At 42.6% G+C, this 12,121-nt stretch overlaps 1 protein-coding gene across 1 annotated transcript; it reads right to left on the bottom strand.

Annotated features, from left to right (window-relative positions):
* Positions 1-354: 354 nt before the first annotated feature.
* tfap2a (transcription factor AP-2 alpha) lies at positions 355-10,283 on the bottom strand. The gene is given in 9 exon segments (XM_080515441.1): positions 355-1,960; positions 3,001-3,142; positions 4,913-4,952; positions 4,954-5,015; positions 5,018-5,031; positions 5,881-6,106; positions 7,730-7,781; positions 8,945-9,364; positions 9,853-10,283. Coding segments are annotated over 9 exon segments (1,272 nt in total). The 5' UTR covers positions 9,880-10,283; the 3' UTR covers positions 355-1,671.
* Between the last annotated feature and the right edge of the window lie 1,838 nt (positions 10,284-12,121).

Genomic DNA, 12,121 nt, shown 5'->3' with positions numbered 1-12,121 from the left:
TACATCTCAGAGGGTTTTAGCTGGAGGGGTGGCGCTGCACACTTCAAACGCGAATATATCCATTGTTGTGAGCCATTTGGCCTGCATAAGATCCTGTGCTCTGAACTAGGGAGTTTAAAGTAAGATTTTTTTTTTCTTATTATACTTGAGGGAAACAATGAGTTCAGCTGCTTTTTGCAAGGAGCAATCGTCAGGGGAGACTTAAACTCAATTACTGAAGCCGTTCAGAAAGGGGAAAAAAATACCAAGACGAAAAAAAAAACACACCCGAGTGTGTCAAGCAGTGAATAAAAAATTAAAAGATATGAATAAAAATCGAGATGAAGCGTATCAAATATTTATTTTTTTCTGGGCAACAAAGGACTATAATACATTGACAGGCATAGGAACTATTGCCAGCACATGTCTATACAATACAGCTAAAACCGCCTCCAATTTTAGACATTATCGGACATAACAAGATACCAGGTGGTCCCAAAAAATGTTTTTGAATGTCTTCGAACATTGAAAAAAAGACAATATTCCATTTATTGCTTTTATGGTGCTTCAAGGAGAGAACAAGAGGTGAAACGTATTCTGATTGGCACAACACATAAAAGCTTGTATAAAACGAAAATAGAAACACAAAAAAATAAAATTAAACATTTCTCCTCGGGGTCTCACTTATGCTCTGTCTCGAAATAAAAAAAAAAAAAACTGAATAAGGATGATATATATAGAGAGAGAAATGGAAGTTTATTTCTATTAAATTTGTTCACTTGCTTCAGTGTTGCCTCAACATGCTACAAGAGGGCTGAATTGAAATATCCCAGAGAAATAAAACACCCCAAACTTCTGTTTTCTAAGAACCATAAAATCACATGAAGAACTAACCGAATATTCAAACCCACTAAAACAGGAGGCACCAGATAAATAAAAAAAAAAAAAAGAAGTTTCAACAGACGCACCATATTTACAATTCCCATTAAATTACACATAAATAAATATATACATACATGAACACTGATTCCCTTATATAACCGCGAATCGTGTTGAAATTCAAAAAGTTCAAGTTGGTCGCTTGGAGAGAGAGAAAGTGTGTGAGAGAGAGTCTACAACTGAAGTCATGACATGGAGATCTGTGGGGTTTCGCTTTGTTTTTAAAGTTTATTATTCACAATACTGATAAGAATTCGTCCTCTTCTAAGCTTCGTTTTTGTCACAATCGTAAAATTGAGATATCGAGGGGTCGCTGGATTTCAGTCCTTTTCGTTGCAGCTCATAAAAAATAAGGGGAGTACATAAAAAGTCCTCTGGGTGAGGCATTACTTTTTCCTCTCCCTGGAGCTGTTCCTCTGCAGCTTTTTTTTTCTTTTCATATTTTTTTTTTTTTTTAAATAACATTTCATATGGTTCAAGGTGTCGGAGGAGGAGGAAGAAGAAGAAGAAGAAAGGAGGAGGATCTTGCGTCGTCTCCCCTGGAATCCAAAGTGGGATGTAAAAAGAAAAAAAAAACATGTAAAACCGCGCAAGATCAAGAAGTGGCACGTTTAACTTTATCAATAATATTTATAAGGTATTTATAATATTTATATCGGTTGGGCGGGGGGGCGGGGCCAGGCGGATGGGTGTGGGTCGGTGCAGGAGCAGGGCCCCGGGGTCTGGCCCCCGGTGGAAGGAGGGATGGAAACATCACTTTCTGTGCTTCTCGTCTTTGTCTCCGCCTTTAGTGCCGTTATCTGAGTGACTGTTGGGGTTGTTGTTGAGGTACATTTTGTCCATGGCTTTGATCGCCTCGGTCAGATAGTTCTGCAGGGCCGTTACGGCCGCGCACAGTGCCGGGGTCCCGAAGCCGTGAGAGATTAGACTGAAGTGGGTCAAACAGCTCTGGATTCCCGGTTCGAGGATGGGCTGTGGCCGCGAGTTTCCCAGCGGCGAGCGGTCCTGGGACAGCAGGTCCGTAAACTCTTTGCAGACTTGCCTGAGGACAGAAAGGAAGGGACATAATGAGCATAAATTAACTAAAACTAAAACAACAAAAAACATGTTTTTTTCTCCCCCCCCCCCCACACACACAAAAGTAATAAAAATGACAAAATTAATTTCTTTTGGAGCAAAACAAATCTGTCCATTCAGCATAATTGAACGCATTTTTTTATCTACTTGACTGAGCTTATTTGTTTCTATGGGTAACATGGGCAAAGAAAAAGAAAAAAATGTTCCGCACCTACAAACAGGTGGAACATATTTTTCAGTAATATTGACGAACACCCTTGAATTTATTTATTATCAAATAATTCCGAAAAATCAATTTGTTATGGTATATTATAAAAAAAAAAAAAAACACCCACTATATATAAAATGCATTTTTAAGTCTTGAAAAAAAAAAAAGGAATTGAGCTTTAGAAGTTGGATGGGAGCAGACATGCTGTGCATTTCATGGTGTCTTAACAGCACTCCAAAAGCCTGTAATAAGCGGTTATGGCTGACAGCTGTTTGATTATAGCAGCCCATCATCAATATTAAATGCTGGCCTCTGCCTCCCGATGCCTTGTGAGGAATCCCCACGTTTTAGTTAATGCATAGTAAACACCAATGGTAGCGCTGGACGAAAACCAGCGATGTGTCAGTGTCACTGAAATCACACGGTAAACAAAACTCGACTGCAACGAGCAAAAGGCCCAGTCAACACACCAACTTCAATATATATATCGAGCACTGCAATTAATATTCATCATATTACAACGCAGCAACAATATACAAAATGGGTGAGTTGAAATTAAAAAAAGGTATTTTATATTTCTTATTAATATTATATCATACATTTTTAAAAACACTTATAATAAATAGCGTGCAATTAATTTATCTGCGTGCCAACACACACACACACACACACACACACACACACACACACACACACACACACACACACACACACACAGCACACACACACACACACAAACATTGGCACAGATTGGACGCATTTAGTGAGACACAGTGAAATGTGATAATAGCACTTACTTCGTGGCCAATAGCATGTTTTTTCTTTGGACTTGTTCGTTTGGGTCGGAATGCTGACGGTTTACATATTCAGCTACTGCCTTGGCTGGAAACTCGGTCTCGCATACATAACCGAAATCCCTGGCAAGATGCACCGCTTCGCCTGAGAAAGAAAGAGGGGGAGAGATGAGCTTGAATGTGCTTGCTTTATTAAATATTGTCACATCAAATTCAGAGAGATTCGCCCTCCTGTGCGTGGACGAACACGTGACGATTTGGACGAGAACGCAGCGTCACCGCCGCTTTACGCGCACAGACAGGCCGGTTAAGGCACCTGTGCATTCCCAGAAGCCTTAATGACGATTACAAAAATATGATGCAAAAACTGGCAATAAAAAAATAAAGAGAAAAAAAACCAGCCACGTGAGCTGTCAATACGCCATATCTTTCACTGAAATGGCTGAATGTGGAGGAGAAACTATAAGTGGATATGAAATATAGACGGGGCGTCATGCTTAACACCATGTCATTGATTACCAATGCCTGCGCATTATTGAAAGTCCAGCAGATCACAGAGGCATGGGGAAGTAATTTTAAAGGGCTATACCTAAATCTCACTTTGCCTTCACACACTTCAGCTATGAGAATTACAGGTTTCATTCCGTCGGAGTCTCAGCTCGCCTGTCTTGTTGGATTTTTTTTTTCCTCCCCCCGACTCGTCTTTGGTTTTAATTTCCTGAAGCAGTTGAGTTCTTACTGCGGGGCTTCCTGCCCATAAGCCTCTGCTCCGGAAGGACGCATGCGCCAATTAGCATTAAAGCTTGAGTCAAGTCAACTATTTGCCATAAAATAGAGCGAATCATAAACAATGACAGCTCAGAAAACTCGGAGTTTCTACGCCATCTGCGGGCATCACGACCCCACCCCCACGTGCCACCACCCCTCTTATTACCCACAATCAAACATTTCTCCAGGCTCATTACAATACGGGACCAGATTTCTGGGAAACTCAATGAATATTGCATTTGGTTCTCGTCTGCAATAATGATTAACGGAGACCAATGAACCATCTCGGGCTTTCACCTTTGGAAACCAACAGCACACCAAATACCACCGCACTGAATAATAGGGTTCAACTCTGCAAGCAAAATGGATTTATTCAGTTGCGTAAAAGGCATCTTTTCGGCACCATAGTTGACTAATTTATTATTTAATAGGCCCAAAACGTATAGCTGCCAATAGGTCAGCACCACGCCATTTGCATGCAATAAAAAAAAAAATCTTCACAGAAAACCAAAGCTGGGGAAGCTATTACAGCAAGAATTAAGTCACCATCAAAATGCAGCCATGTAGTGCTATATCCAGACTGTATTAACGTTTGAAACAACGCAGGGTTAATAAATCAATCGACTTCTCATCCATGAGGTGAAACAGCTCAGTGGTGCCCAATAAACAAGCAGCACTCAATAATTAACTGGACTTCAACACAAATTAATCCAGTGTATAAACTAGGCAGCCGTGGACCTGCAAGTGTGCTTCTGAAAGCGAAGGCCAACGCTGCAAAGCCACTAGAGTCACCAGCACCACTCTCTCTCTCTCTCTCTCTCTCTCTCATCTCTCTCTCTCTCTCTCTCTCTCTCTCTCTCTCTCTCTCTCTCGCTCTCTCTCTCTCTCTCACACACACCACACACACACACACACACACACACACACACACACGCACACACACATCCTTCATGCTTTATTACTTGCGAGGCAAAGTCGGTTCCACATTACACGGATGAGCGCATATGCTGATTTCCAACACACAGAGAGAGAGAGAGAGAGAGAGAGAGAGAGAGAGAGAGAGAGAGAGAGAGAGTCCACTTTACAAGCACCTGATATCGGGCGAGAGCAACAAGAGTGAGAATGGAATTTAGAGCTTGCGACTTACCTTCGACTAGTGACGTCAGCAAGGTGACGTTGGCCGCCTTTGCGTCTGCCCGCAGGTAGATTCAAGCCGATTTTATCCAACTTCTCCCTTAAGGATCTTCCCCATTCTTAGATTTGGCCCTGTGACAGTGAGAGAAAGCAGACATTCATTGTAGCGTTGCTCATGTAAAGATTTTTATTTCTTTGTGCGCACCAAGTACTCATTTAAACATAAAGACATCTGAAGACACGGAGAACAGGAATTTTTTTTTTATGGAATTCTGATGTTTACATCACAGGAACCTGCGACCACTAACACAGTTCAGCTCTTTTTGTAGCAGCTGATACCGATAAGAACAAAATTATTTTGCCCTGTAAACTTCACCCACCTCCCCTTTCCTCACTGGCACAAGCAATAAATAATACTAAAGGAGTCCCAGCCTTTTCGTGGCAGACTAATACTGTACAAACTGAATAAATAAAGTCCTACTTAATAGGCAGCGCTATTACTGGCTGTGTGTCTGCAGCACTTCACTAGACAGTTCACTGGAGACCAATGTTTTCATGTGTAATGCCTTCACTGGGCCTATAGAGCTGAGCTTGAAACAGACTAGGCCTACATTAATTTGAGTGAGGGAGTGAGTGAGGGAGTGAGGCAGAGAGAGAGAGAGAGAGAGAGAGAGAGAGAGAGAGAGAGCGCTAGGGAAGTTAATATGGAATTTAACAGACCCCTCCTGCTTTAAATGCGGGAGCTAGGTGTCATGGTTGGTCGATTTTAATTATTCTTGGTACAGAGGAGAGAGGGAGGGAGAGAGCGAGATAGAGAGAGAGGGGGAGAGAAAGAGAGAGAGAGAGAGAGAGAGAGAGAGAGAGGAAGCGAGGAAGAGGGCGAGTTACATGCTCACAGAAAGGCAGAAATTATTGGAGAAGAGAGAGTTCACGCACACACAGGTAAAGAGGGAGATCTTGCAGCCCTCCAGTCCCACTCACCTCCTCAGCACCCCGCCCAGCAGAGACGCGTTGAGGCACTCGGGTGGCGAGAGGCGTCTCTGCACCTCTGCCACCGTGACCTTGTACTTTGATGTGGAGCTGAGGAGGGACAGCCGACCCGGAACCGAGCAGAACACCTCGTTGGGGTTGACCACCCCTCCGAAAAGACCGTCCTTATTTACGGGGATAGCAGAAATGTTGTTGTTCTTGGATAAAGACACTGGACCTATAGCCGGGGAAAGAGAGGGATGGTGGGATAGAGGGATGGAGGAGAGGGAGGGAGGGGTGAAACAGAGAGAGAGTTAGAGGGAGAGACCGTGCTTAGTGAATTTCATGCAATGCAGAGCCTTAACTAAATGAAGGGGGGATTTAGGCCCCGGATTTAGAGTTTAGCACCACATGTGGACACACTCAGCAGCAAGGATATGCAGGGAAATTGACAAATAGGAGCCTTTGTGTCGTAATAATAATAATAGTGATAATAGTAATATTAATAATGTTGGCACGTGTGATCAGTAGCTTAAATCTGAAACAAAATCAAAAAATTGACAGTGACCTGTTGTTCAGTCATTTAAATAGTAAATATCTTTGCAGAAGACACCATGAGCCATCCGGGGTCTCTGCGCCGAGGCAGTGTATTTTTTTTGCGAACCACTGTGACTCGACTCTCGCACAAAGCCGCCACACCAAGCGAGAGATTTTGGTAAAGTCTACCTATTTTGACATATCCTCGGTATCTTGCAAAAACACGGTCGCCCGTGTGTGATTTCACACCAGGGGGGTTGCGGGGGGGACTCAGCACTGCTGGGCTTTACAACGTTTTGGTGTGCAGTAACCGGAGACAAAGGGGACTGTGCGCCTTTGGATAGATCACTTGTGACATTAATGGCTCAAGGGAGCCTAATAGAGACAATAGGAGTTAAACGAACTCTTGAGATTACTAATATAAGAAGCCAATTATCATGTTGATATGCAGATGGACTCAAAAAAGAAAGAATTGGGTGGGGGGGTGAAAAAAAGACATGACTGAAGACAGAAAACGGAGGATTGGCGAAATCGCCCCACATCGTCTCCAGTCAATTTTAATCTGATCTGACAAAACGTTTTTTAACGTGGTCAAAAAAAAACAAAAAAAACCCTGTAATACAATATCAACGAAATCAACCACTAAAAATTTGACAGCAAATAAATAAAATGTAGAAGCCATGTAAATTGACAAGATCCACCAAAGTAATCTGATTACATTTAGAGATTATTAAGACACAGCGAGGGTTTGGATTCCCTCTCTAAATGACAGATAATTGTCCTGCACACACACAGGGGCCTGCATGCGCGCCATCCAGCGCCATGCAACTTCCATTTTAGATTTGGCCATGCTACGTGATTATAGCTATTGGCTTCCAACCACTGAAGTGCCAGGATCGTCTGCAGGCCTGTATCTTTGGCCATCAATAGCGCGGGGCCCACAAAGCCCACCAGCTCCACTCGTCTCCCCGCTGCGCAGAAACGCTGACAGTAAATTCCATAGACGAGGGTGGAAAAAAAAAAGGTGCAGCCAGTTTGATGCACTTGGAAACCATGTAATGAAAAATAGGCTACTGCGTATTAGGATCAGTCAGGCATTACCGCATTGCATCGAGCTCTCTCGAGCAGAATGGTGAATGGTGTGTGTGTGTGTGTGTGTGTGTGTGTGTGTGTGTGTGTGTGTGTGTGTGTGTGTGTGTGTGTGTGTGTGTGTGTGTGTGTGTGTGTGTGTGTGTGTGTGTGTGTGTGTGTGTGTGTGTGTGTGTGTGTATGGAGTCTATGCTGGTGAAGAAACATGCACGACATCTCAGAGGAAATTGCTTACCTTTTTTAATTACAGTCTGGTCGGGGATGTGAATGCCTTGATCCTCAACAGACTATGACACAAACGCAGAAAAGGATTAAAAAAAAAAGTTTTAGTTCCAATGTACAAAAAAAAATGAAATAACAGCCACGGTCTCGTGTCATTGAACGCACCCCAGAAAACTGTGCAAGAACAAAAGCCTGGCACAATTAGCTGCAATAATCACCTAACATGGAGGCTCCCGAGGCCCATACCTGTTATTATTGTCAACGAAGTGTTCCTCTGATGGACGGACTACAGTGGATCACAAACTCAGACTTAAATAACGAAGCTGTGTCGCCCCATAATCCTGACCTAATTTCGCCCTCAGACTGGTTCTACTCACAAGGAAACTTCTAATCTAGATTGGATAGTAATTACGGCGGCGGAGCCTATTAAAGGCCTATGAACTAATTAGAGGATTATTGGTGTTTGTTTCTGATTAAAAACTGGGAAGAATACACCCAATAAGAACAAGGGCTATTGGCAATTTTAGAGCTCATTTATCATGCATCTTTAGTTAAAAAAAAAAAAAAAAAACCTTAACTCAATACACTATAGCCAATCCTCCAGTTCGCTTGCTTGATAGTGTTATTGTTCACAAAGGAGCGCGAGCTTGGTCTTTTTTTAAATCACAGAAATCAAATAAAAGTCAAAAGGCATAAAGGGGAGGTTGAAGAAACAAAGCGGGCAGTATTCATATATCTAATCCAATGTATTTTGAGTAATAACATTGAACAAAAAAAACCCCACCGAATTTATCTGGTAGAATTGTTTTAAATGTAATAATTCAAAGCTGCATTTCATAAAACAAATAATGCAAAATCGCAGTTGAGTGATTTAAATAATTTCTGGACAGAAAAAATATCTGCTCTTATTCTTCTCTACTTTATTTAATTTTTTCAATAAATGCTACAGTGAGAAGCACGGACCTTTTGTCATTTCATCAAATACTATTACTATCAAAAAGCATAGTACATTTATAATAACGCGAGCAATATGAATTGTACTGTTGAAATATGAAATACTAAAACCAAATGTATACATTTTAAACGAAAATAATATCATTGTATTAATTATCGCATCAATTAAAAAAAAATAATGGAACGTGGTGCGTCGACTGTTAATGAAAGATGTATTTTTTCCCCCTTTTTTTGTGTGTGTAATAAAGACCCCCCCAGGTAAACGCTGCCTCACCTGAACATCTTCTAAAGAGTGAGGTATTCCATGGATAGGGATAGAGTCCGACAATCCGGAATCGATGCCGTGTCCGGACGGCAGCAGCACTTCCCTGCGGTACTCCCGGCACAACTGGTGGGGCAGGCTGCGGTGCTGGTGCAGCAGGCCGCTCTCCTGGCTCTGCCGCTGGCCCGGCCAGCCCGGGTGCTGCGGCTGCGGCTGGGCGTGCAGGGAGTTGAGGGAGTACGGGTCGTTGACGTGCGAGTAAGGGTCCTGAGACTGCGGATAGATGGGCTGGTAGGGCGGGGGGAAATACGGAGGCTGGAAGTCCGAGTTCGGCGTGTGGGAGAGTGGAGGTGCGCTCGTGTAGGGACTCTGGCCCACGCCGCCCAGCTGAGGTAGCCTGGCTGTCCCATTGCTGGTACCGTCGTGACGATCCTGGTAGAAGAGAGTGAGAAGAAACTGTTTTAGTCTGAGTGTATTTTTCTAAAAAAAAAAAAAAAAAGAAAGAAAAAAAAAAGAGAGAGAGAGAGGGGTCTGGGCAAATTAAGGATTTCTCTCTCGTCATTTCAGCTCTGCAGGCGTACACTGAGGCAACAGAGGATTACAAGAATCAGACCGTGTGTCTCATCTGAGTTTGTCGATATTTCTGCTCGGGAATTAAAATAAATGCATCCATCGCCTCTGTTTCCCACGTGTTTTTAACTAAAATAATAATACATAGTCCAAAGTAAATATGATAACAAACAAAACAGCCACATTTAAAGAGTATTGTTATGATTTTCTCATTTATGCAGGACGGCCCACCACTTTTGTATAGCATACACGAGAAAGAAAATAAATTAAAAGGCAAATAAATATGTAGTAAGAAGAAGCAAAGAACAAAAAATGTATTTGACAAACACGGTGAAGCTCCAGCAACTTACCATCGCGGAAAAACTGTGCACTAACATCTTTACGCTTGTTTTTTGGTGCGATTCAACAGAATAATCAGTTCAAAAACACTCGAAGTGTTTAAGTGGGCGAGCAAATGGGAATTAAACAGCAAAACAAAACAAAAAAAAGCCCCCAAAAGACTCTTCTCTCCTGCAAGATCACGATGGCCCCGGCGGTCAGATATGTGCCTCAATTGCAGGACGATAATCCATCAGAAATAAACGGTTAGTTCCCCGCTGCCCTTCATTTGGGTCTAAAAATGCAGATATTCGGCGGATGCTGGTGGGTTAGGCTGGAAAAGTTTCTCTTGGCAAAAAAAAAACCCCCAGCCTCGTTCTCCCTGTTTTCTCCGGGCTTCTATCACAGTGCTACCGTCCCCTCGCTCGAGCTCATATTAGCAATAGAGCCGCTTCTTCGTCTCCCTCTTGGACTCCTAATCGAACGCATTCATGACTATTAATATTGCAGAAATACTTTATAATAAGGAAAGAATAGTCGGAAATCTGGCGTGAAGCGGAGGACGCAACTCAAGGCAGGAGTCTGCGCTTAAATGACGTCCATTGAAAGGAGGAATCAGTATATCTAATCAGAGATGGTGAGAGAGAGAGGGAGGGAGGGAGTGAGAGAGCGAAAGAGGGAGCGAGAGAGTGTGGAGGGAATGGAGAGAGAGAGAGAGACAAAAAGAGGGATATTCACTCTCGTCTGACGAATCAGAGAGAGAGAGAGGGAGTAGGAGGAGAGGAGAGGAGGGGGGCGTTTTAAAAGAGTCCCAGGGCCAAAGCGCAAAAGTGAAAGAAAGACGTAGGAATGGAGGGAAGTGGACCGCAGACAGGAGGAGAAACCATGGAAGGAAACAATGTGCACCTCTGAACTGGGTGAAAATCCAGCAGACGACGCCGCTGCGGGCATCCCGACCGGCTCATTTCTACCGCTCGTCCCTTTGTTTTCCTCCTCAGACTCCGACAGCGAGCTGTCCTCCATGGGTCTCCTTCTCTCTCTCTCTCTCTCTCTCGCTCGCTCTTTCTCTCTCCTCTGTTTCCACCGAAATTAATCCACCGATTCCTCTTCGACTCCAAAATCCTGCTAACTTTAACTTTTACGGTGGAAGACGGGGGGAAATAAATCCTCTTTAGTCTCAGATAGGGCCGCTGGATCCGGCGCACCGACTTAACTTTTACGCGCGGCGAAAACAGCTCCACTCCCCCGTCCTGCTAAATCACGCCTTTTAAAATACCCAAACACTGGGGCCTCGATCGGATTTCGATTACACTTTTTTTTCCTTTTACCCTCTGCAGGAGCAGGGAAGCATTTCCTTGTAAATTAAACGAATCAACCGAACACGAACGCGGAGGTACCCTGTGTTTTGTTTCTTTCCTGCTCCCGGTTCGTCCCTGTCCTCAAGACGCGGGTGAAAACACGTCCGACTGGCTTCTCCACTCCTCGCCAAGCCGACAATATTACTGCCAAACTTTGTGTCCCGTAACAACAATCACTCAAAGAGTGCGCAGACCAATGCATGCGTGCACACAAGGCTGTGTGCGTGCAAAATCCAACGTGTGAAAGAGCAGAGGAATTAAAAACTGAGGGGTACATTTAAGCACTAAATAAAAACAGATTGTCTGAGTGCCCACGTCAAAGTGTGTATTCTATCAAATGCATGGTAAGTGCGTATTATTATTTCACCGATTCCACGTGTCATTGGATATTTTTTTTAAAGTGTAATTACAATGAAAAATTATGAAACAACAAATCACAATTCAAATTATATTGATGCAGCTAAAATACTCTCATAATTTTGGAAAATATGAATTACTTCAATTTGTTATTATTATTATTATTATTATTATAATTCTTATTATTATTTTTAATATTATTATTATTATTATTACACGTGCCAATATCTTTAGAAAAAAAATAAAAGGCAATTCATCTTGGAGTTAAGTGTATTAACTGTCAGCTGTCAAACGATGATCAGATTTGTATATATTCAATACAAAATATCTCTTAAATAATTATCCTGTCAAAATAGAAATATCAAAATGAACAAATAAAAAAAAAGCAGCCTCTTACCTCGCAGTCTTCATATTTAATGTTATCAGTTAATTTCCAGAGCATTTTCATGGGTTGTTGAGGTGGATATTGAGTATAGGTATCGTCTTGTTTTCACTCAGTTGAATTGTGCTCCCCGCTCAGAAAAACTAGTTTTATTGAAGCTGTGGGCTGCTGTCTGTCTTGCGCTCTGAGGTCTCCCTCTAATGG

The sequence above is a fragment of the Blennius ocellaris genome (assembly GCF_963422515.1).
Source record: "Blennius ocellaris genome assembly, chromosome: 19".
NCBI classification, from domain to species: domain Eukaryota; kingdom Metazoa; phylum Chordata; class Actinopteri; order Blenniiformes; family Blenniidae; genus Blennius; species Blennius ocellaris.
Note: the sequence above shows the minus strand (reverse complement) of the source record. Positions and strands in the feature narration are given on the sequence as shown.